At 41.2% G+C, this 24,781-nt stretch overlaps 1 protein-coding gene across 1 annotated transcript; it reads right to left on the reverse strand.

Moving 5' to 3' along the window:
• Nucleotides 1–24,211: 24,211 nt before the first annotated feature.
• On the reverse strand, nt 24,212–24,781 carry LOC149163419 (uncharacterized). Its single transcript, XM_089429119.1, has one exon. The coding sequence runs from the start codon at nt 24,779–24,781 to the stop codon at nt 24,212–24,214; it is 570 nt and encodes a 189-aa protein (XP_089285245.1).

A 24,781-nucleotide genomic window follows, 5' to 3' on the forward strand; every position in this document is an offset into this window, starting at 1 on the left:
TGTAGTTTAACTCTGCCTTTGACAAATTTTTACTTATAAAGTATATGGCATAAGGTAACTTTTCATCAACTTTCCCAAACAATGAAAAGACTAACTTACTAAAATCTTTAATGAATCTTCTATAATATCCTGCTAAGCCTAGGAAACTTCAGACATCTCTCACCTTTTGAGGAGGTGGGACCCTTTGGATGACGACAATTTTGTTGGGGTGCACCTGCAATCCTTGTTGAGATATTGCATGACCTAGCACGGTCCCTTCAATCATCAAGAATTCACATTTTTCCAGATTGAGGGACAAGTTCATTTCAATACACTTGTCCAAAACTTTTCTTAGGTTAGATAAAGCTTCCCGGAAGTTAGAACCATAAGGCATAAAATCATCCATATATATTTCCACTGTGTCATGAACCAGTTCAAAAAATATACTCAATATTGCTCTCTGAAAAGTGGTGGGAGCATTGCACAAACCAAAGGGAAGGACCTGATATGCAAAGGTACAACAAGGACAAGTGAAAGTGGTCTTATCTTGGTCCTCCAAGCTGATTTGGATCTAATTGTACCCGCTGAACCCATCTAGGAAGGAGAAAAAAAAAATTCCCACCAGATCATCTAACACTTGATCTATGAAAGGCAAAGGAAAATGGTCCTTTTTAGTGGCCTTGTTCAGTTCTCGATAATCAACACAGATTCTCCACTTACCATTTTTCTTTGGTACTAACACCAAAGGAGAGACTCATTCGCTATCAGAGATGGGGTAGATGAATCCTGCATCCAGTAACTTTTGCAATTCTTCCTTGACAATGTCTTTAAGAGCTGGATTCATCCTCCTTTGAGGTTGCCTGACTGGTTTGCAATCTTCCTTAATGTAAATGGGATGAGTGAAAACTGAAGGGTGCACTCCCTTCATCTCCTTATAACTCCAGGCAAAGGCATCTAAATGGTTTCTCAATAAGCTACACAGTTCCTTCTCCTGGGAGGTGGATAGGGATGAGTTGATTTTCAAGGTTCTTTCTGGGCCGAACTCTATATTCTTAACACAGAGAGAGGTTGGGTTGGCCACACAGAAATCAGCTAAGGGATTGTCTTTGGTTTCTTTCACAAGATCTTCTAATGGAAAAATACTGAGGGGTGGATTCTGAATTAAATTTTTAATGATATCATCCTCATCCTGCGATTTCCCCCCCATGGTAGCTTCTATTGCACACAGTGTTGCAGCATAGACTTCATCCTCATCCTCCTCCTCCAACCAGAGAGGTAGATCATGTTCTAGAAAAGGTTGGGCAGGAGGGCATAGGATTAGCTACTTGGACATATCCCCATTCTTGATTGTCATGTTCCCAGCTCGACAGCTGATGTAGGCATTTGCAGTAGCCAACCAGGGTCTTCCCAGGATGGAAGGATACCTAGTGAGCTTTGAATTCCGTTGGAGAACTAGGAAATCAACAGGATACTCCCAAGAATCAATGGAGACCATCACATCCTCCACAATCCCTTCCAGGGTCATGATGGAGTGGTCTGCTAGCCTCAGTATTGTCGTGGTCTTCCTCAAGGAGCCCTGGAGGTTGAGTTTGAGCATGGTGTCCTTTGTCATCACATTAATGGCAGCCCCTAGATCAATCAGGGTATGGGGGATCATGGTGCCATTGATGTGGACATCAACTACTGGGCTTCCAGGGTCTAGATATTTTGGACAAATTACCTGCCCTAGCATTAGGTCGGACAGTTGTCCTATGACATTGATGGTTGGGGCATCTCTCTTGCGCCTGCCTAGATGCCTGAAGCACTTCTCTTTGATCATCTTATTGTATATCGACACATCCTTTATGGCTTGGAGAAGTGGTATCTTTACACATAATTGTTTCAATTCTCCTAGAAGTTCAGTTTCTTCTGGGGTAGGCTGTGTTGTCCCAGATAATCTCTCAGGAAAGGGTGGAATTGCTTTTGGTTCACTTTCCTATTTATCTTCCTCATCCTCCTTAGGGGGAGGCTGGCTATCTAGGAGAACCTTCCTAGATCGCAGGTTAATCTCCTGAATCTCCACAGCATAGGTTGGGCATGATGGTCCCCACTATATACTTGCTAATCCTGTCTGTTTTTCTGGTTCGGGTTCGGTTGAGCAGGCATTTGAGCTTGCCTTGGTCGAGCAGGAGGCAATGGTTGTGGTTGAGCAGGTGGTGGACGAAAAAGAGTGGGAGGAGAGTTGTATTGGGGCCTCCACCCCTGATGAGATGCATAGGAGTGAAATGAAAGACCACGAAGTCTTCGAGCATTGCCTCCTGCATAGGTTGTGTCTGAGCATAGGAGTGAAATGAATGAGCAGGCTGGTTGGGCATGATATTGAGATGGATATGACCAAGGAGAAGGTGTGGACTAAGAAGGATGATAAAGGGGACCCCAAGAAGGTATGGAAGTGGCTTCATTGGGGTTGTAGTATGCCTGAGAAGTCCCTTGCATTCCCTCCTGGTATGGTCTAGGTCCATGTGGCCTCCTTTGGTTCATGAAATAGAGTGGTTCAGTGGCTCCTTCAGCCCCTTGATATACTGCTTTAATTCCGGGCAAGGAAGGGCACTTATCTATAGAATGATCTTCTTCACAGACTGAACAAACCTATATAGAGTTCAACGGACATTCATTCATAGGATGCCTTCTAGTGCACCCAAGACAAAAAATGGCCAAATCCCTCTCTGCTTCCTCTTGTTTCTTTTTGATATGCAAGGTATCCATTTGCATGGCAAGAGTCTACATCATCTCACTCTTAAAATCTTCTAGAATGTTTCCAAGTTCAGCTTTGAGGGATGAACTAGATGAGGAGGTATTGGCTATGGGTTGACTCCACCTACCTCTCTTTCTGGATGCCCTAGAATGGTTTCTAAAAATAGTCTTTATGTCTTTATAAGGTAGTTGGTAGATGTCTCCCCTAGCCAGTAAATGGAGGGTGTCTAAAAGGTCTTCCGGAATTCCCCTGAGAAGGACCAACTTCAGAGATTCAGGGTCAAGTGTGCACCTGGACCTTTTATAACTGAGCTAGAGCCTCTCTTCATAATCTTCCAAAGATTCATCACTTCCCACAATCATTCGGAAGATTTCTTCATTGGTATATGTTGACCTACAGTGGTCTCAATATTTGTTATTAAAGGCTTGCTGCATCTAAGCCCAAGTTGTGATGCTATTGCTAGGTAACCCCATGAACCAGTGCAATGTTGCATCCTTGAGGGCAGAAGGAAACAGTTTCAACTTCTGCTCATCTTCTGCATAGTCATAGGTTCGACAGATAACAACAAACTCAAACAAAAAGGTGTCAGGATCTTCTGTAGTCAATCCATGGAAGTGAGGTAGGGATGAAGGGCTTATGTTCTTCATTTTAGTGTCCACATTGGTCTCTCAAATGGGGAAGGTACCCTCTATTCTTTCTCCATTCCCCCTAGCATTTCTATTTTCAGCCATTGTCTCAGGAGGGATGTTTTCTTCTTCTTATTCTCCTATAGATTCTTCAAATATCTCTGGTTGTTCTCCTAAAGGTTCTTCTCAATCACTACCACCGAAGAAGAGAGAAGGGTGGTTCTGTGATGTGGTGGGGGTGTTGGGTAGGAATTTCCCTGAATTATCTCTGTTCCTAGGAGACATGAAAGGATATCTCTTTTTGGGTGATTTTTGTTTTTCTGCTTGTACATGCAAAACTGAAATTGATTGAACAAACAAATTGCAACTACTGAAATGAACTTACTGAAAGGAAATTGCAGAATTGAAATGAAAGCAAGGAAATGACTAATCTACTTTTGCTGAAATGGAAATTGTAGAATTGAAATGAAAGCAAGGAAATGACTAATCTACTTTTGCTAAAATGGAAATTGTAGAATTGAAATGAAAGCAAGGAAATGACTAATCTACTTTTGCTGAAATGGAAATTGCATAATTGAAATGAAAGCAAGGAAATGCAGAAATTGAAAGAAACAACTACTCTACTTTTGCTGAAATAAACTCTTAGCAGAATGTTGCAGTAGAAAATAGAAGAAAGTGGTAATCATAAAATACTCTGACGCTTCCCCGACAACGGCACCAAAAAGTGGTGAGCACCAGTATTGCAGCAATAATGTTGCAACTCCTGGGCTTCCTACTTTACTTTTATCAACCCGATAATTCGTAACAAACTTGGAAGCGATGGTGTTGTATGCACAAGTACTAGTTCTTACTATAGGCTGTCACTTGGTCAGCTGGCGCAAGATCACTAGGAGCTCAATCCAACTTCTATGAATTCTAGAAGAAGCTTTATATGTGATGAAAGAAAGAAAATATTACTCTACAAAGGTTATTCTACTTGCAGAAAGAGAAAGAAGACAGAAATGTAAAGTGAACCTAGCAAATCCTAATTTACCAACTAACCCTACTTTTGCAGAAAGAGAGATGAAAACCTATGAAATGAATGCCATTACCTACTGAGGAAGTAAACTACATCTATTCAAGCTATTTCTAGAAGGAAATGAGAAAAAAAACACATTTTTTGGATTTTTATGTATTCTATGTGAAATTGTCGTGTATGTAATTTTTTATCGGTGGATGTGGTAGTAATTAGGTGGTGATGGAGGGCCACTTTGGAATTTGCAGAGGTGTAGAAAGCTGTGGAGGGGTCCTAGGAGGCCTCTGGCAACCTTCTGGAGGCTTTCCCTGTAATCGGACTTGAAAAAGTCACCTACAGGAAATTCTACAGGAGGCTGCAAGGGATCTACAGGAGGATGCTGAGGGTTGTTTTAGAGGTTTTAAAGGTGGAAAAATGGTGGGAAAGGGTAGCTGAAGACTAGAGGGATGTGTTAAGGTGTCTGAGGTACATCCAGGGGGATCAGGGAAGAGAATGATGGTTGGACTTGTTCAAGAGACAAGACGAAAATTTATGAAAAAGATGTAGAAAATTAGGGCAGATTTATGAGGGGTTGTGAATGACCAGTGGAAAATCTAGAAAAAGAGATGGTGATGGCTGATTTATTGATTTATTATGAGTAGAGATGTACTGCAGGAGAGCTGCAAACAAACACGGAAACTAAGCAAGAAAAGGAACTAGCTGCACCAGAAAACCGAACTATACTGCTTATTAACCTAAATTATGATCTAGGAAAAAGAAATGCTGAACAATGCTATATGGAAATGAAAGCATGGAAAGTGATTTATTGTAGAAATAGAAATGAGCATGGCAAAATAGATCTGAGGCAAAGCATTATAGTCTAAATCATACTACAACACTAGAAACTGCATGGGGAAGGCAAAACTGTGTGTTTGTGGCAGCAAGAGGGTCTTGAGCTCAGCTCATGGTCCCAAAGGGAGGAAAGGAGGTCAAGGCTCTATTGATAGCCATTTTGTATCTTTCTCTTATCGCTATTTAACCTACTTCAACAAACTTAAATGGAAACAACTATGTAAATCACCAAAGGCAACCTATTATACTAAGGAAAAAAATCTATCTAATAGCAACTAATTCATGAACTAAAACAAAACATATAAATACAAAACAAGAGGTTTTGGGCAGCTTGGGTTGGGCCCTAACCCAAGAGCTTCATCCCTCTGAGAGAACTCAATGCTAGCTCAGAAAAGATCTCATCTTCATTATCAAAATAATAGTCACATTACATAAAATTGTCTACAAAAGTAAGTTCGAAAATGAGCTGAGCACAAGCTGCAACAAAACTTCGAAAATTTGACTAACATCCAACCACCTAATGAGGACATAGGCCTCTCTTATTTATATGACTGGAGCTCCCAACATCTCTCCTAAAATCAAGGAGGCTTGGCTCCCTGTTATAGCTCCAAATCTCACTCTTATGGTTTGTGATGCTGCACTCATGGCCTAGGGCAACCCCTCCTTCCAGACCTGGTCCTAAAATTTAAAAAACAGTGTTTTATCCCTTATACACGACATTGCCCTGAGTTAAACACGTGTATACGTGGGTATGTGTATACCCAACCCGCGTATATGTATTAAAACACTTAAATATATATATATATATATATATATATAACTCCTTATTTTCGGGCGGAGATCGCGGGTTTTACCTGCTGATCACCTATTAGTGCCTGTGGCCCAACTGTTCCCAACCAACTCCCAACTAAAAATCTACTTTGGGATAGGTATAAAAAGACCTCAAAGGGAAGGCCTAAGGGAGGAGAGAAGAGAGAGAAAGGTTATTACGCTGAGATTTTTCCCTTGACCAGGTCTGAAGTTCCTTGTGCCTTCTGCACTTCCCCCATTTGTACAGGAAACCCTTGTTTCCTTGTGTGTTGATGTTCATCCACCATTTATGACATCATGGAGTGAGTCATGGAAGGAGTTTGTTAGAGGCTTGAGGCTGGATCGGATCCAGAAGGAAGCTTTGCTTGGAGCCTGCTGAAGGTGACTCAGGTGAAATTATTCCTTTTTATGTACTTTATTTGTCTATAATAAAAAGAAACACATGTCTTGGTTCTCGATATAAATATTCTTTATGTTTATGATATTCATGTTTAGAATTCATATGTAAATGGTTGTTTGGATTTCATAACTAACTACCCTTATTTGTAACATGAAGATGGTTTCTTTATAAGGTTTTGTCCATATAATGTTGTGTTCTTTGGAATTGGTTGTTTTGCAGGACAAAATAGAAGAAGGGAACTCCAAGAAGGGTTTGGACCCTAAGGGCCTTCTCAAACATAGGACCTAAGGTACGTACCCTTTACAATATAATTTGCTTATAATAGCATAATGGCTGTGTGAATGTGAGCTTCTTTGAATAGATAACTTTCAGTCTGCTAGGGTTTCAACCCAAAAAGCCCTAGGGGAACATTTCCCTCCAACAGAATTGGCGACTTCACTGGGGACAACACTCTTGTTGTTCCTAGTTTGGGAATTTTCAAACCAATCAGGGCTCAGAGACCTATCTGCTTGCTGTTGCTGTGTCGTCTGTTTTTGAACTTTAAGTTTTGCCAATTTCTTCAGTTTGTTTTTTATTTTTCTTGAAACCTTTTATATATGTTGTTTTTCTTAGTTACAGAGGCATATGTACGCATGTTTCTTTAAGTGAACCCACGTATACGTAGGTTTCCTTAGTTACAATAGCATATACACGCAATCTGTACATAAGTACAGTTGCGTATATCTTGCAATTTTCAAGATTTGTAAATCTTTTTGTCTTTGAAGGTCTGTCTGGTAGTTTGAGTCTGTCTGAAACAGTCACTTTCCAGTATCAGTTTTTGTTTTTACAGCGAGCATCTTGTTCCAAATTCTCTCTGATTATAAGAAGTATTGGTCTTGTTTTTTGTTGATTTCAAGCGTCATCGTTTTTTTTGCTAAAGCACGCAAGATTTCTTGCTAGGAATCTTGGCTGCTCTGATTCATTAGGGCAGGAAGATTGATCTCAATCTTTTTGTTAATCTTGCTTTTGGTGACTTTTTGTTTGCTTGACAAAACCGCTTTTTGTGACCATCCACTTCTTTGTTTCATGAAAGTTGTTGATTGACACTTTCTTGGAATTTGTCTTTTTGATCTTTTTGGTTTTCATTGCCAAAGCTTTCATTGCTGCTTTTGATTGTTAAGAGCACTTTTAAACACATTTATTTTTGTTGCGTTTTCATCCATTGAGTGGTGTCAATTGGCAAAAGTGTTTGTTGCCTATTCTTCAATCACAAGTTTCAGTGTTGTTGAGAGCATTTTTGAAAAGACTTTTTTGTTGTTACTTTTGAAGAAAATCTTTTTGAAAAGCTTAGCTTTTGCTTTCTTGAACTTGGTTTTCATTTGGTTTCCTTTTAGTGAATGAAAGTGCTTTATGTTTTTCTTAGAACTTGTTTTTAGTGTTTAGATGAAATGAATGGTAGCATCTCATATTCCATCTAGACATTTTAAGTGGCAAGATAAAGATTGATAAGCAAGCAACTTTGATTTTTTGTTTTAGAGTAGTTTTAAATCTTGCATCCGCATATATTTGTTGCATTAGGATAGATTTGCATACCCTTTTAGGCATACATAGCTTTGTTAGCTTTTGTGAGTGTGAAGCGTGAATTAACGAAAAGAAAAGAAAAATTTGTTTTATTAGAAGTTCCTCTGAACCCTATAGAAATTTCTCTTCATCAAAAAACGAAAAAAGTGCATGTGCATGTATTTAAGTTTTCATTAATTTCTTTTGCGTCAAAAAACACCACTAGTTTCACTTTCGTTACCTTGTGACTTAAAGAACAGCCTATTTTAAAATCAAGTGCTAACTAAAATTCACTCAAACATTTTGTTTAAGTCAGTTACACCAACAAGTTTAGGATTTTAGGGCCTTGGATTAGGCGAGTGGAGAGTTAACTCTCCAAGGCCATTTAAAAGTCAAACGTAGGAGTCTGAATAATGAGAGAAAATCCAATAGCGTTAGCAAGACCATGAAAGCTCCGGATCTGGGAGTTAAGCACGAGGGTCTGTGAAGACAGGGAAGAGAGATACCCCCTCTCCTACTTGTCCAAACTTACCTCACGACTGTTCCGCCTGGCTTCTGCGACAAGTTGGTATCCATAGTTGCTACTCCTAAGGATCTACACAGGTGGCTGCGGAGGGAAATCCCATGGCACCTGAGGTCGACGTTGCATCACTCTCGACAGTACTACTGGAGGGCACCCTTGTGAAGCTTGGGGGCTTGCACCAGTGTAGGCTGTTGTTAGGAGGTCAGCGTAACTTCCTCTGATACCTTCGCTGATAGGACTGGGCCCACATCATCCCAGACTATCTTCGGAAGGCCCCTTAATTCACTTTCTTGTATTTTGGTGTTCGGTCCTAATCACCCAGAACGGAAATACTTGGAAGTTGCTTGACTGGCTGTTATCTTTAGGGACTTTATAGTGTGTGCTCTGTGCTCTTAGTTGGCCTAGCTTTCAATCTTTTGAGTCTTTAGTTAGATCATAACAAAAACTTCAAAGTGGCTGACCGATCTCCCAGACGGTCTCGAAGACTTCGTGGTCTTTCACCACCAAGTTTAGAGCCTTCTCCTAGAAGGCGTAAAGGTAATACTACTAGTGGGTTTCGTCCCACGGCAGTTGACGCATCAGGGATTGATCCTCCTCTCGGGGGCATTAGTGTTCAAGCAAGTCCTAGCACTTCCAAACAAGAGAGGGACACTCCAGTCCTTTCTCGAGTTCTCTTTTAAGCGGAGAATAACATAGAGGTAGAAGAACTCTCGGAGTCGTTAGTGGCTCCGAATTCTCCACTACCATCTAGTCATCCAAACATATTACAATACGTTGGGACTCCGACGCATAGACCGTCAAGTCCAGGTTACGCTACGTGCTTACCATCGATGACCACTACTAGAAGCATGGCTTCTACAAGTGCTACGATTATGCAAACTCCAACATCGGTGCAAGGGGGAGGAACGATTTCCATCTCCTCTGCTTCCATGTTTGGATCTTTTGCTAGCACATCTTTAGTTGGGTCTACCTCCATTCCATCCACGAGTGGAAATGCCCAAACCAATGCTTTTGGTATTGGGTTCTTCCCATTTGGCACTCACTCACAGGGTATTCCATCAGTTCCGTTTAGTGGCGCTACGTCCATGATGGGCGGATCGGCTTCATTCTAGGATTTTCCTTTCGGAAGTGGTCATATACCACATTCCAACCCAACGATAGGATCCATGCCTTTTTCTTCTATAGGACAAAGCAGTAATCCTTTCCAAGGTTGTACTAACCCTGGGGTTAGTGGCGCGGGAACTGGAAATCCATTTATCAGCCAACAAGGGAATAGGCCATACTCCACAGTTAGTTCATTTCAAAGTATTCCTCCCTTAGCTTCAGCTTGGAATCCATATCAGGGGTTATCAATTCCTTATAATCCTTTAGGAGGAAACTTTGCTGGTTATGGAGGCTTTGCGGCCGGAGTTGGTCAAACTCCGAATTTTCCTAGATCACAAGGCTTGCCTTTTGGTTCAGCCGGTTCTACTGGTTACTTCGGGCAGCCTGGTGCCTTCCAAAATCCAGGCCAATCTTTTCAGAACTTTGGGAGTTCCACCCAGTCTGGGTGGAATCCCCAAGGTCCTCCTAGGCTTCCGTTTCTAGCAACGTTGAACTTGCAAGATCTCACTAAGTTAACAAATGATCCAATCAAGTACAATCCAGCCTGGCCTCCGGTCCCAACCAAACTCCCTTCGGACATTCCAAAATTCAAAGGGAAGAGTGGTGAGGACCCAGGCGACCATGTAACCACATTCCATTTGTGGTGCTCATCTAACTCCCTTATCGATGACTTGATCAGGTTGAGACTTTTTCAATGCACCTTGACTGGTAATGCAGCCAAATGGTATATAGAGTTGCCAGGGGGTAGATTTACATCTTTCGCTGACTTAGCCAATATTTTCTTGAATCATTTCTAGTTGCCTGTCCATTATGATGCCGAAACTGAACTTCTGGCCACTTTTCGTCAGGATAAGGCAACTCACATTTCTGACCATATTCAGGAATGGAGACGGAGAAAGAGGCTCATTCAAGCCGAAATCCCTCCATAGTATCGTCTCGAATGGTTTTTGAAATATTTACAACCCAAGATCTCCAAGGATGTCTCCATGTCTGGAGTCTATTCTGAGGAGCAAGCCATTTTTAGGGCCCAGCAATTAGAACTAATCTACTCTCAGTCTGGGATCCTACAAAAATACTTGCCAGATGCTCCTGGGTCTAAGGTTGACATAGCTAAGTTGAAGCAAGGTCCCCACGCAGATGGTATAGTTGGGTCGGTAGACACAACTACTGTGAACTTGTTGAACCAATTGCAGCAGTTGTCCTTACAAACTGCTTCTAACAACCAAGTCACATCGTCTAATCCCTCAGCTTCCCAAACTTCTTCAATTAATGTCGTCCAATCTAATAACCCCAAAGAAAATCAAAAATCCAATGGGAAAAAGAAAGGACGAGGTAAGAAAAAGAACGAGGATGGGAAACCTGATGCAAATAAGTCCGGCAACAATGCTGGTGGTGGTAGAAATGAGTTTAGAAAGAAAGTCAAGTTTCCATGCAAGTTGTGCAGTGGAGACCATTTAACTCATCTCTGCCCTAATATTGAAGATGCTCAGTGCTTGTTAGGACAACAAGGGACTTCTAGTTCTCAGGCTGTGTTAACAAACCCTTTTCGCCAAGGGCAGCAACTTCTTGCTGGCGCGAATTCAAATCCTGGTACCTCCGCTAGGGGCAACCAGGAAGGGGAAAAATCATCGAATGTTTTCATGATGGGTTCTAACGTCCATGTGACTACTCAGTCACATGATTATGGTGAAGCCGAAACTTCCAAGGACAAGACTGTTCCCAGAAATACCGACCTTCATATTGAGCGACCCCCTGTTGAGACTATACCACGGATACCGAAAGGTTCCACTAAATGTGCGACTATTAATCCTAATGCCAGGGCCACCCAGAATTACTCCATTGTGGAGGATCTGGCTCAGAGTCCATGCGCCATGTCTGCTTTAGAGGTTCTCCAGTCGTGTCCGACTCAGCGAAGTGCTTTACTTTCCGCGATTGGAGCAGTCGATCCAACTAATTCTTTAGTGCTCACTTTTAACATGTTAAATGTCTAAAAGCGACTCCCTCATCATATTGCTTTCCAAATAAAGTCTACATACTGGAAAATCAATATTTTTCATACCGTTATCGATGAAGGAGCTTCCACGTGCGTCATGTCGATGTCATGTTGGAAGGCTATTGGATCGCCTTCAGCCATTCCTTCACCACCGTCTTGACTGCATTTGATGGTCATTCTCATAAGCCGCATGGGATTATCTCGACCTTTCCTATATGTGTTGGGGGGAAGGTTGTCAATATTGAAAGAAGTCATAGATGCTAACCTAGATTATAATCTCCTATTAGGAAGGAACTGGGTATACGAAATGGACGCCGTTGTTTCGACTCTGTTTCGTGTCATTTGCTTTCCTCATGAGGGGAAAATCATTAAGGTTGATCAAATGGATTATTGTCTAGTCGATCCTCAAGCAAGCTCTGACTCTACTGTTCCTTTAGTGGATAACCCTCGCCCGCCTACTGAGAATTTAGGAGTGGGAATGTATTCCTCATTGATGGGTACCTTTGACCTTCCCTCTCCTTTCGTTAAAATCAATGCCATTTCATTATCTAAGGAGTCTCCTCAAGAAGAGTTCTTCCGAACTCGTTATTTTTTAGACCCTTGGACCTTGCCTTCACCTATGACCACATTAGTTGAAGGACAAGTAAATGGAATGGCATTCCCTATATCTGCAACTGAGCTTAGATATCAATCTATCGTAGACTCTACAGACAACCACTCTGCTCCTTTTTCCGAAGAGGAGTTAGATGGTGATGTGGCCCTGGCTTGGAGCCTGGATTCTACCTCTGCCTTGGACTGCTTAGATTCAGTTTTACCTTCTGAAGAAGCAATCCTCAAAGTAATGATGGGTATAGATCGACCTTGGGAAGACTTACACCATCGTTCATACTTTCTTCCTCCATTGCAGGAAGTAGAATCTAGATTCTCCGAGCTCTGTACTAGTGATGTTTGTACGGTGTCAAACCCTTTGGCTCCAGCACACATTTGTGCCGAAGGTAATATGTCGGTGATTTCAAAAATGATACCTATAAACATCTCTAGGGACCCTAACGTAATCGAGAATATCTTCATCGGAATCGAATGTTCCCCTGAAGAAATTCAAATTTACACCGACCTATTTAAGGAATTTCGAGATGTATTTGCTTGGTTTTATGAGGAAATGCCTGGCATTGATCCTTCTATAGTTCAACATGAGATCAAGACGTATCAGAACGCCAAACCAGTTCGTCAAAGGCTTAGGCTGGTTAACCTTAGGAAAGCAGCAGCTATCAAAGCTGAAGTTGAGAAGCTGCTAAAGGCGGGTTTCATATACCCTGTTCCTCTTACTGATTGGGTTTCTAATCCAGTCCCTGTGGATAAAAAGCAAGGAACAATCCGAGTATGCATCGATTTTAGGGACTTAAACAAGGCTTTTCTGAAAGATAATTACCCCATGCCATTCATTGATCAGATTATCGACGAGTGTGCGGGTAATGAGATTTTTTCCTTCATGGATGGTTTTTCGGGTTATAATCAAATTTCTATCCATCCTAAAGATCAACATAAGACAGCCTTTATATGTCCCTCGGGTACCTTTGCATATAGAAAGATGCCTTTTGGTCTTAAAAATGCTGGAGCCACTTTTCAGCGGGCCATTTCATATGCTTTCCACAACATCAAACATGTCATCGAGGCATACTTGGATGATCTTGCTACTCGTTCTCGAAAGAGAACTAATCACCCTAGTCATCTTCGATTGGTTTTCAAGCGATGTCATTTTTATAGAATCCGGTTGAATCCTAACAAGTGCATTTTTGCAGTTACATCCGGTCGGTTGTTAGGGTTCATCGTGTCCAATGAAGGGATTCGAGTTGATCCCTTCAAGGTTGAGGCAATAGTTCAGTTGCCTCCCCCGTCCTCGATTCGACAACTTCAAAGTCTTCAAGGGAAGGCTAATTTATTAAGATGGTTTATAGCAAACTATGTCGAGATCACTAAAGGGTTCATGCATTTGCTACAGAAAGGAGTTTCGTTTGTATGGGACGACTTTGCGCAATGATCGTTTGATGCTTTGAAAAAGGCATTAGTCTCTGCCCCGCTTTTGAGTCCACCGGATTATGGTAGAGACTTCCTTTTATATCTCGCTGCAGCAGAATCAACCATTGGTATGGTTCTCGTTCAGGAGGACGATGCTCTCATCAAGAATGTGATTTATTATTTGAGCCGAGGCTTAATAGGTCCTGAACTTCACTATTCTCTAGTTGAGAAGATGGCCTTGGCAGCTGTCCATGCTATCCAGCGGCTCCTTCATTATATCCTGCTACGCAAAACTTTTGTCTTAGCGGCAGTCAATCCATTTCAATTTGTCCTCAGTAGGTGAGTGATTGGGGGCAAATATAATCGATGGATAGTCATTTTGCAAGAATTCAATCTCGAGTTCTTGTCTGCAAAGTCTAAGAAATCCATGGTTTTCGCGGAACTAATTTCTGAGCTACCTTGTGGAGAGGATACTGTTTATGAGGAAAGTTTTCTCGACAAACATTTATTCCTCATCTCTTCACTCGACCCTTGGTATGGAGATATCATAGTCTATCTCCAGACTTCGAAGTTTCCCTCTACTTTCTCCAAGGATGAGCGTCGAAAATTACATCACCTGGCTAAAAACTATGTTATCATCGGTGACACATTATACCGTCAAGGAGTTGATTCAATCCTTTGATGGTGTTTAACCTTAGAGGAAGCAGAGTCAGTGCTCAATGACTGCCACAGTGGAGCTTGTGGTGGTCATCTATCAGGGCTTGCTATAGCCCAGCACATCTTACGTGCCGGCTATTTTTGGCCTTCACTCTTTAAAGATTGTGTGGAAGCGGTCAAACGCTGCCACCCTTGTCAATTTTTTACTCGGAAGATGCGCGCGCATCCAGCTCCTCTTTTTCCCGTTGTCACCATTGGTCCCTTTACTAAGTGGGGTATTGATTTTACGACTTTTAATCCACCTTCAGCGGCAAATCACGGGTACATTATCGTGGCTGTAGACTACTTTACGAAGTGGGCTGAGGCCATGCCTACTTATAAGAATGATAGTGACACAGCAAAATTATTTCTTTTCAATCAGGTTATCTCAAGATTTGGTATCCCGAGAGAGATTGTCATTGATCATGGCAGTCATTTCCAGAATCAACTGATGTCTGAATTGGCTCTAAAATTAGGTTTCCGGCAGGAGCATTCATCTCCTTATTATCCTCGGGCCAATGGACAGGTCGAGGCAGTCAATAAAACTCTTAAGATGATCCTCCAACAGACAATCGAAAAAAATCGATCCAATTGGCATGTTATGTTGTATTCGGCTCTTTGGGCATACCGAACCTCTGTGAAAACGGCTACTGGTTTTACACCTTTGCAGTTGGTTTATGGGATGGAATCTGTCTTTCCAGATGAATGTGAAATTCCATCTCTTAAATTAGTTGTTGAGCTCCTTCCAGAGACTTCGAGTCTCGAAGAGCGCCTACTTCACTTGGAACATCTCGATGAGCAGCGTCGAGATGCCGCCACGGTGAATGAGGCTCATAAGAAAAGGGTTAAAACGCAGTATGATAAGTTTGTCCGTCCTCTAGTCTTTTCTGAAGGTGACCTTGTCCTGGTCTATGAACAAGATAAAGACACCTTGTGGGCAAGCAAGTTTAAGCCTATGTGGTACGGTCCTTTCATTACTAAACGAGTTTTAGAAAAAGGGTCGTATGAGTTAATCGATTTTGAGGGAAACAAGCTGGCGGAGCCCCGAAACAGGCTCTACTTAAAGAAGTACTTTGCTTAGTTTTGGCTAGGCAATGGCTTCTTTGTACTTTATGTATATTTTTACATATATCATCGAGAGTTTTTTGATATCAGCACTTTTTGGTCTGCCGTGGTAGGTGTTGATGGATGACTTGGTCTATTTTAGGTTCGCCGATGGTGCTAATCGGCACACTCGGAATCTTGCTTCCGCAGCTTGGGTACTCTATTATCCAACTGGTCAATTGATGGTATCAAGAGGCGTATGCATCAGTCCCGCTTCAAACAATATGGCTGAGTATACTGTCATTATTAATTTATTATCCGAGGCAATCTCTCATGGGATTGACTCGTTGGTAGTGTATCTTGATTCTCAATAGATACTGTCTCAATTAAATAACATTTATCGGGTAACGGATCCATCTTTATATCGCCAGTATTTAAGGGTGAGGTTGTTGCAAAGATCATTTACTTATATTAATTATTTGCACATTCCAAGATCTCATAATTGGTTAGCTGATTCTATCGCTAATCAGGCATTAGACTGGCACATCAAGCATTCATCACAATAAAATCAAGCATCAAAAAGTCAAACTGTATATATATATATATATATATATATATATATATATATATATATATATATATATATATCATAAAGCGTCTCGAGTGTACATATGTGTGTCCAAAAATATACAAAATTGGGACTCAAATGCCCATAATCATGTCTGGCATATCTAATGCCCCGGCTCAGGATGAGCGACTAAGTATGTAACTATCGCATTGGCCACACGCCGAAAAGTGTGAACCCAGTCACGTGGCATTCCAACCACATGACGTTGCATATCCTCAGGAAGGTCCTCTATGGTAGCCATCAGTACTCGGCAGCTCAGTCTCGCCAAGTGTCGTTGGACATTGTTTAGAGTCCGTTCTGTATCAGCAACCGCCTCTTCGGCTCCTCAGTCGCGCCGTCCATGCCGCGGGAACCCATCTGGTCGTACCGGCCCAATGTCTAGAATATGATCATCATATCAGTCATTTGAATCTCATCAAAAATATTTTTCAAAATTCATCATTATATTTGAAAAATCCAAAAAAATCATAAAATCAAAAAATTCTTACCAATCTCGCCCCATGCTGCGTTCGGTGGTAACACTAGATCAGGATCTCCTCAGAAATCCAGCCCAGCATAGGGGTAGTCATCCACGGCGATGATCTGCTGATCCCACCAGGTGAAGAAGTCATCGTCGAAGGCAGTCCTTGGGACCTCCCCACCCCCTCAGACATTTCATCAAATCAGCCCACCGGCTCATGCGTAGATCGCGTGGGGTGTTGATGGAAACTGCTACCCTGGGGCAGAGTGCGGGAACCTTCTCGAAAAAGAAAGTAGACAAGATAGTCCCATATCCGAAGTTTTTGGTCTGTCCCCTTCTGATAGAAGTGAGCTGGCTCTTCATGATGGCCAGAAGAGGAGTACACCAGTCGAACACAGTAGTGAGACAGTCAACTGCCACGCTCATGGTTAGCCGTGATGTCTGGTGCAGAGAGGATGATCCGTTCACTCGAGCTATGGTGAACAGGATTATCCTAAGTGATAAACTTGCCACATGTGTGATGGAAATCTGGCTCCCAACCTTCTTGGGATGCCTCGGGCAGTATATCTGTACATAGTCCTCTATCGTGAGGCTACTCCGTGTCCTGCCCCGGGAATGTACTACCTCTCCCCTTCAGGAAAGGCCCGTGATAAAATAGATATCCTCCACTTCTACCCTGTGTGGCATCTAATCGAACATAAAGGCTTCCTCCTCGACGTCCCAATAATCAATGAGCATCTCAAGCAGATGCGTATTCGCTTTCATATTCGGCAGTTTGAAAAATTTAAGCAAACCGCATCCCCGTAGGGCATCTAAAGCTTCTGGACTGTTCATAACTTCATTATCCACTGCTGCGTGCTCTCTTTCACGCCACGTGACAGGCATCTTGAGAAAAAAATGATTTCTAACCATTAGTTTTTGTTTAAGAATTGTTCGTGGCATATACGTGGGTCCCTGTGCACACAGTCGCGTATAGGGCCCGTGTGTACGTGGGTTTCATATTACCAACCCACGTATATGCCGCCGAGAAATTTTGGGAAAAAAATTCAACGGTGAAACATTAATCAAAAATCTTAAAACCAGTCACAACCAATTGCAAGCTAATTATAAGAGTTACCTGGAGGTTTTTGACGAATTTGAACGGTTGAGTCTAGCTATGGGAAGTTTGCTCCTTTTGCTCCAAATGCTTTGCTCTCAAGCTCAAATGGTAAAACTGGTGAGTCCAAAATCTCTTTTATAAGTTTTGAAAATGCAAAATTTTTTCAAAATTTTATTTTGTTTAGCCTCATGTGAATTTTAACTTGGGAGCTTGGAATGTCGAGATTGGTTTGTTTTTCAGGACATTTTGGACGTTTTTCAGTTTCGAGATGGTTCCATGACTGCTAACTCGTCATGGCAAGTATCATTTTCTCACTGGCATATAGGTTAGGGACACCATTTTTCCGTTGCATTATGCATACTAGCCTCCATTTGCCGAAACATCTGCCATAGGGTTGACCCCATCGTGTTATGGTTCGTAAGCCATCTTCACTCACCGATTCTTTAAATCATGACACGATGGTAGAGCCATCCTTTACATGGGCATCGTAGTTAGCACCTCACTGACATTTGTTGCCCATGCTTCTCCGATTTGAGTAGGCTCGGGAGTACTCTGTAGTCCCGCCATGACTTATGCGTTGAAGACTCATTTTTCTTTGCTTCTCCGCTTCGTTCTGGCCTTACACCCTAGAGGCTCCTTTGTGTTTAGTTGTACTACTGCATTGCATGTTGACCACTTGCACCTTTTGGCCTAGAGCCAGCTTCACTTGGACTTGTGTTTAAGCCAACTTTTGACCATGATGACTACAAAATCAACCTTGCATACCTTTGACTTTCGCAACTTGACACACCTTAACCCATGGAAGGAACACACCTTTGAGTGTCACTGACAAGTTTTCACCTCCCTACATTGAGCATAGGAATGTTCCATTCCCAAGAACTAGATCATCTGTTTCACCGACACTCATTCTTTCCACTATACCATAGCATTCTTTTATTCTTTTTCAAGCTTAACAAAAAAAGACAAAAAAATAAATATTCCAAAAAGAGCGGGAACGGGACATTATTTCCATTTTATTGTTGGCAGCTAGAGTTAGTCGTGTCGCCCTTGAACAAAGCACTCAAGACAAAGTCTCCTCCGTTTGGGCAGGATTTATTTTAACTTAGGTACGCCTTAACCTTGTTATTGAGTCAGTTCTCCCCCGATTGGTTATCTCTTCCAATCATATGGAGGATTCGTTCGTGCCTCCTGCATGACGAACTTATACAGAGTCATCATATGCTGCCACATAGTCACATGGAGTCATGCTTTTGTTCAAGGGAAGTTAGCCTGAGTCGGCCTTTCTGCGGTGTCTCTTGACTCATTTTTCAGTCGGCCATCCCTGGTTGTTAGTATCATGTCTATCATCACATCAGCTGTATTGGTCCTTTACTCGTGCCGGTTTGAGAAGGTCCCCATTGACTTCTTGCTGGCGGGTCTTGTCCTTATCGACAATGACACCTTGCTCTGAGGACAGGCCTAGAGCTACACCCTGGCCCTATTTTCATTATTGATAGGTCACCTTGTGCTCAGCATTGATCAGTATCATGGGTCTTTGATTGAGTGGTTTCCCTTGTGTTCGACATCAGCCTACATTATCACACATTGGGATTCGTGCAGTACCTTAGTTTCCATTTGACACTATTGGTGGATACCTCGCCTCTGTGTCAGCTTTCATTATTGGTTGGTTCAGAGGGTTTCTGTCATGCGCTATCCACATCTTGTGTATGTCGGAAATGTACTTTGGTTCGGTTACTACATCTCTTTCGTCTGATTCCTTCCACTTAATGCCTTCCTTTTAGCAGATCTTTCCCTATCGACTCCGACTCATTGCTCTGGGGCAAAGATCTAGAGTCCATTTGGCAGTACCTTGGGTTTGCAGTCATTAGTGGCAGATCCTTCGCTATCGATAGTGGGAAACCATCATTATCTCCTCATCGATAGATTCTTACAGGTGTTCGACTCCAGCTCATCTATTCACACTTGTTAGATTATACTGGGTACCTTGACACTCATTATCATTATTGGTGAGTAGTCTCACGTTTGTTAACGGTATACATCAATGACCGGTAATCAAACGATTTCTCACATGGTTGACTTCAAATAATTTATTCCCATGGTGTAAAAATGTACCACGGCGGTCGGTGAAGACCTCAGGTTGTATTAGCATTCATTGGTTCACTTGACAGTTTCTTTTGTTGCTGCTATTTGATACCACTCCACCTTATATGTTGCAGTCAGTCATGGTGACATTCTATATGCTGGCACTTGAGTTTGCAGTGTAGTACCATCCTATTCCATCATGTTCAGTTGGTACCTTTTGGGATCAGTCTTTGATATCAGTGATCCGTTGCATCTTTCAGCATCATTGACAGTCTTATATGTGATATTCAGACATGTACTTGTTCATCATGATCAGATGATCCATTATGTATTTTCCAGTAATTTATACTTGTATACTTAGTGGATCCGCTTGTACTTGATATGCAGACATGCTTTACTTTTTCTGAGCATGGGTATATCCACCTCAGACAGTGTTTCTTTCTGATCTCCTTTGGTGGCTTGGCAGGTTGAATTCTGGTGAAGTCCTCCTCAGTTTTTGACAGATTTTCTTTCCATGTACTTCCATAATACATTTCGGCCATCATGTACCCCTTCTCACATCATATAGCGACATCTGTTATAGCTCCAAATCTCACTCTTATGGTTTGTGATGCTGCACTCATGGCCTAGGGCAACCCCTCCTTCCATACCTAGTCCTAAAATTTAAAAAACAGTGTTTTATCCCTTATACGTGACATTTCCCTGAGTTAAACGCGTGTATACGCGGGTATGTGTATAACCAACCGGCGTATATGTATTAAAACACTTAATATATATATATATATATATATATATATATATATATATATATATATATATATATATAACTCCTTATTTTTGGGTGGAGATTGTGGGTTTTACCTGCTGATCACCTGTTAGTGCCCGTGGCCCAACTGTTCCCAACCAACTCCCAACTAAAAAACTACTTTGGGAGAGGTATAAAAAGACCTCAAAGGGAAGGCCTAAGGGAGGAGAGAAGAGAGAGAAAGGTTATTATGCTGAGATTTTTCCCCTGACCAGGTCTAAAGTCCCTTGTGCCTTCTGCACTTCCCCCATTTGTATAAGAAACCCTTGTTTCCTTGTGTGTTGATGTTCATCCACCATTTATGACATCATGGAGTGAGTCATGGAAGGAGTTTGTTAGAGGCTTGAGGCTGGATCGGATCCAGAAGGAAGATTTGCTTGGAGCCTGCTGAAGGTGACTCAGGTGAAATTATTCCTTTTTATGTACTTTATTTGTCTATAATAAAAAGAAACACATGTCTTGGTTCCCGATATAAATCTTCTTTATGTTTATGATATTCATGTTTAGAATTCATATGTAAATGGTTGTTTGGATTTCATAACTAACTACCCTTATTTGTAACATGAAGATGGTTTCTTTATAAGGTTTTGTCCATATACTGTTGTGTTCTTTGGAATTGGTTGTTTTGCAAGACAAAAGAGAAGAAGGGAACTCCAAGAAGGGTTTGGACCCTAAGGGCCTTCTCAAACGTAGGACCTAAGGTATGTACCCTTTACAATAGAATTTGCTTATAATAGCATAATGGCTGTGTGAATGTGTGCTTCTAAGATAACTTTCAGTCTGTTAGGGGTTCAACCCAAAAATCCCTAGGGGAACATTTCCCTCCAACACTCACAAGACTTGAGATAGACAGCAGTTATTCTTCACTTGCTTGGCTGCCCCTTTGATGCATTGATGTGGCTACTCGTGCAAGGATCCTTCTGAAGGAGGATTCAAAGTAGGGAGTCATAAATGAGGGGGACACCCTCCTACAAATCCTCTTCCTTGTTTCCCTCGAATATTGGCTACCAAATGCTCATTAAACCTTTGACTTTTTCTCAAATTTGACCAAAAATCTGCATAAAGCACACATTAGACTTCATGGCATAATGACTAACCCAACTCACTCTATTAGCATAAATATAATCAAAAAAATGCAATAAACTAATGAGAATGGTATATTAAGCTAAGTTAGGAAGCAAAATGAGCCCATATAATTACCCATTTATGGGGCTCATCACGTATACCTCTCTTTATTCATTCTTTGTAGTCTGATCATTAATTCTTTGTTGTTGACCTTCTGCACTATGATCTGTCATCTGAGTGAGTTTCCATCAAGGACAACACCTGTATCATCATGCCAATAGTGGCCAAAGTTTATTCTAAAAACCTAGTGACATGATAAAATTTGACTTTGAGACCCCTAACAAAACTTGGTAAAAGCATATTTGATCATTGGTGACAAGCAGAACTGACTGACACTAACATTGGCTCTAGCTGGGGATGGAAGCTCCTTGGAGGTGTCAAGAACACCATAGACCAAGTAGCCTTATTCATTGGGCATGGAGTCAAAATAAAAAGAATAAACTCAAACTAAAAATTGACTAACTGAATGACTTCGATAAAAAAAACAAAATGAACTGAATCTTCAAACTAACAGCTGATCAAAGAAGCCTTATGGCCTTCTCCTCATGCTTCAAACTCCTATGGTAGCCACTTCACACTTGGACATGAAAAGTAAACTGGTATATACAATGATAATGAAAATTTCCAGAAATTTCTTCAAGTATGGTAGTGCTTGAGAAGCCTACCATTGATCACTCCTCCTGAATAATCTCGCCCATTCATTTCATCCAACATATAAGCATTCTTTCCTCTGAAAGCTGAGATTTTGTACAGTCCTTTCCATATATTTTCAAACTTGTCATGCTTACACTTTTCTTCATTCTATGCATCCCAACGAAGAACCACATCACCCATGTTGAAGTTATCTTCTTTAGTCTTGCAGTCATAAAAATTTTTTATCCTTTCCTGAAGTTTAGTACTATTTTGAAAAACTTCTTCCCTAGTTTGTTGTAAATGGATCATCCAACTTATTCTCCGCTGCATATCATTTGGTTCACTACCCATTTCCTGCAAAATTTTCATAACCGGCACAACCAGTAATGAAAGAAAGATAGTATCAACCCCATACACCAATTGAAAAGGATACATGTCTATGGATTTATAATTCCTAACTTTGTCTACCCATAAAGCATTAATGAGCTTTTTATGCCAATTTTTCTTATTGACCTCCAAAAGTTTCTTGATGATGTTGATCACAGATTTATTGTAAGATTGAGCTATCCCATTCCCTTGCAGATAATAAGCGGTTGAATGCCCCAATGTGATATGGTACTTCTTACAAAACTCCACCATCTTCTTGGACTTAAAAGCAACAACATTGTTGGTGATTATTTTCTGTGGGCAACCAAATCTCGATGAGATATTAGTTTCAATAAACTAAATGATAACAGAATCAATAGCTCTCCTAGTTGGGATTGCTTCAATCCATTTCCTAAAGTAATTTTTGGTTGTCAGGATAAACTTGTGTTGTGCAGAAAATGAAGGATGGATTTCCCAAACAAAATCAAAACCCCATTGCTAGAATGGAGCTGAGATTGAAACTGGTTGCAATGGTAATGGTAAAAGTTTTCTTTTCCCCTAAAAAATCTGATATTCATGACAACTCATCACTATTTTATACACATCAGCAAACTACTAGGCCAATAAAATCCATCCCTCAAAATTTTGTTGGCTGTAGTTTTCCAAAAGAGGTGGCCACCACAATCTCCTTTGTGGAAATCAGTCATCACATCTTTTTCTTTATTTTCAACAAGACAATTCAGCAACACACCACCCAAATCTTTCCAAAACAAAACACCATCAAGAATACAATACTTTTTTTTTTTAACTGAAACGAGTATTTTTATTTATTAGAGGCCAAAGCCAAGCAAGTATTACAAATCACTTTCATTGTTTTCCTTTGTTTTCCTAGTGCTCCTAAGGAATGATTGCCATTTTCGGAGTCTCTACATTTATGCTGATCATACTTTTTCAAGATTGCATCCTACATTTGCTAACCTGTCTGCTTCAGTGTTTAAATCTCTGAGGATATGGAAAAGCTGTGCTGATGAGAATTCCTTCATTAATCTGTTTACTCTTGCTAGCTGCTTGTTTAGAACTAGATCTTTGAGGCTTTTCTTGTGTATTAGAGACCTTATCAGCAGTTCTGAATCTCCAAAAACTATAATTTCATTTGCGTTTCCTTTTCTGGTCAGTTGACAAGCTTTTAAAAGACTGAGTGCTTCCGCTTGATTGTTGGTTTTCAGCCCAAGTCCCCAGCTGAATTCCTCTTTTCTGCCATTCTGAAAGTAAATGACACCTCCTGCTCCTGACCTGCCTGGGTTTCCTTTCGAAGCCCCATCGAAGAAAATTGTACATTTACCTTGTGACTTCCACCAATTTTGAAAGTTGTCCGAGCTGTCCTTGTACTGCTAGTTTTCCTTGTGGTTTGGGCGGATGATGGCATATGTAGTTGGCATGGGTGTATAACCTTCCAGCCACGTCTTTTCTTCATTTCTGAGGTTGCTGTCTTTGACACTAGTTTGTCTCAGAGTTTCTAAGAGGAGATCCTTGGCCTGCCTGGCTACTGCTTCTGCATTTATGTCTTTTTGATTGAAGACAGCTTCATTCCTGGAGAGCCACAACTTCCAACAAACATATTTCGGTGCAGCGATCCATAACTTGTGCCAAAGAGATTTTTCGTTGATGCTGTGGGGGTACCGAGTTTTCCATGTCAAAAACAATTATGTGATCTGACAGCGTGTTGGGGGACTCACATTCAGCCCTATTAAGAAGCTGTTCCACACTTTCTGAGCATACTCACAGTCAATAAACAAGTGGACTGCAGTTTCTGAAGCGTTCTTGCAGAGGACACAACGATGCAGACCTGCAAATTTTCTTTTGCACAAATTGTCTCCGGTCAAGATTTTATTGTGGAATAAGGTCCAACTGAAGAAGTTGATCTTGGGAATGCTGAAGTTTTCCCATATCTGTTTCCAAACTGATTCCGGGTATTGTGACTCCTGTTTTTCTTGCATTTGAAAGTAGCCTTGTTTGACCGTGTACTTTCCTGTTTTTCCCCATCCCCATTTATCTTCCTCTTCCTTATGCACTGGTGTAAAATCTGTTATTGCCTCTAACAGAATTTTTGACTGTTCTTTTAAGTGGGTTGGGATGATTGGCAACGTCCAGCGCTGCCAGTTGCCATTGAGATCCCACTCTGCTATATCCTCAATTTTCCTTACTCCTTTAGAGATTAACCAGGCTCTCAACTCTGTTATTTCGTTGATGGTTGAGAGAGGGGACTGATTCAT

The sequence above is a fragment of the Pinus tabuliformis genome, chromosome 5_1, assembly GCF_031772625.1.
Source record: "Pinus tabuliformis cultivar Carrire ecotype Pingquan chromosome 5_1, CPIR1, whole genome shotgun sequence".
Lineage (NCBI taxonomy): Eukaryota > Viridiplantae > Streptophyta > Pinopsida > Pinales > Pinaceae > Pinus > Pinus tabuliformis.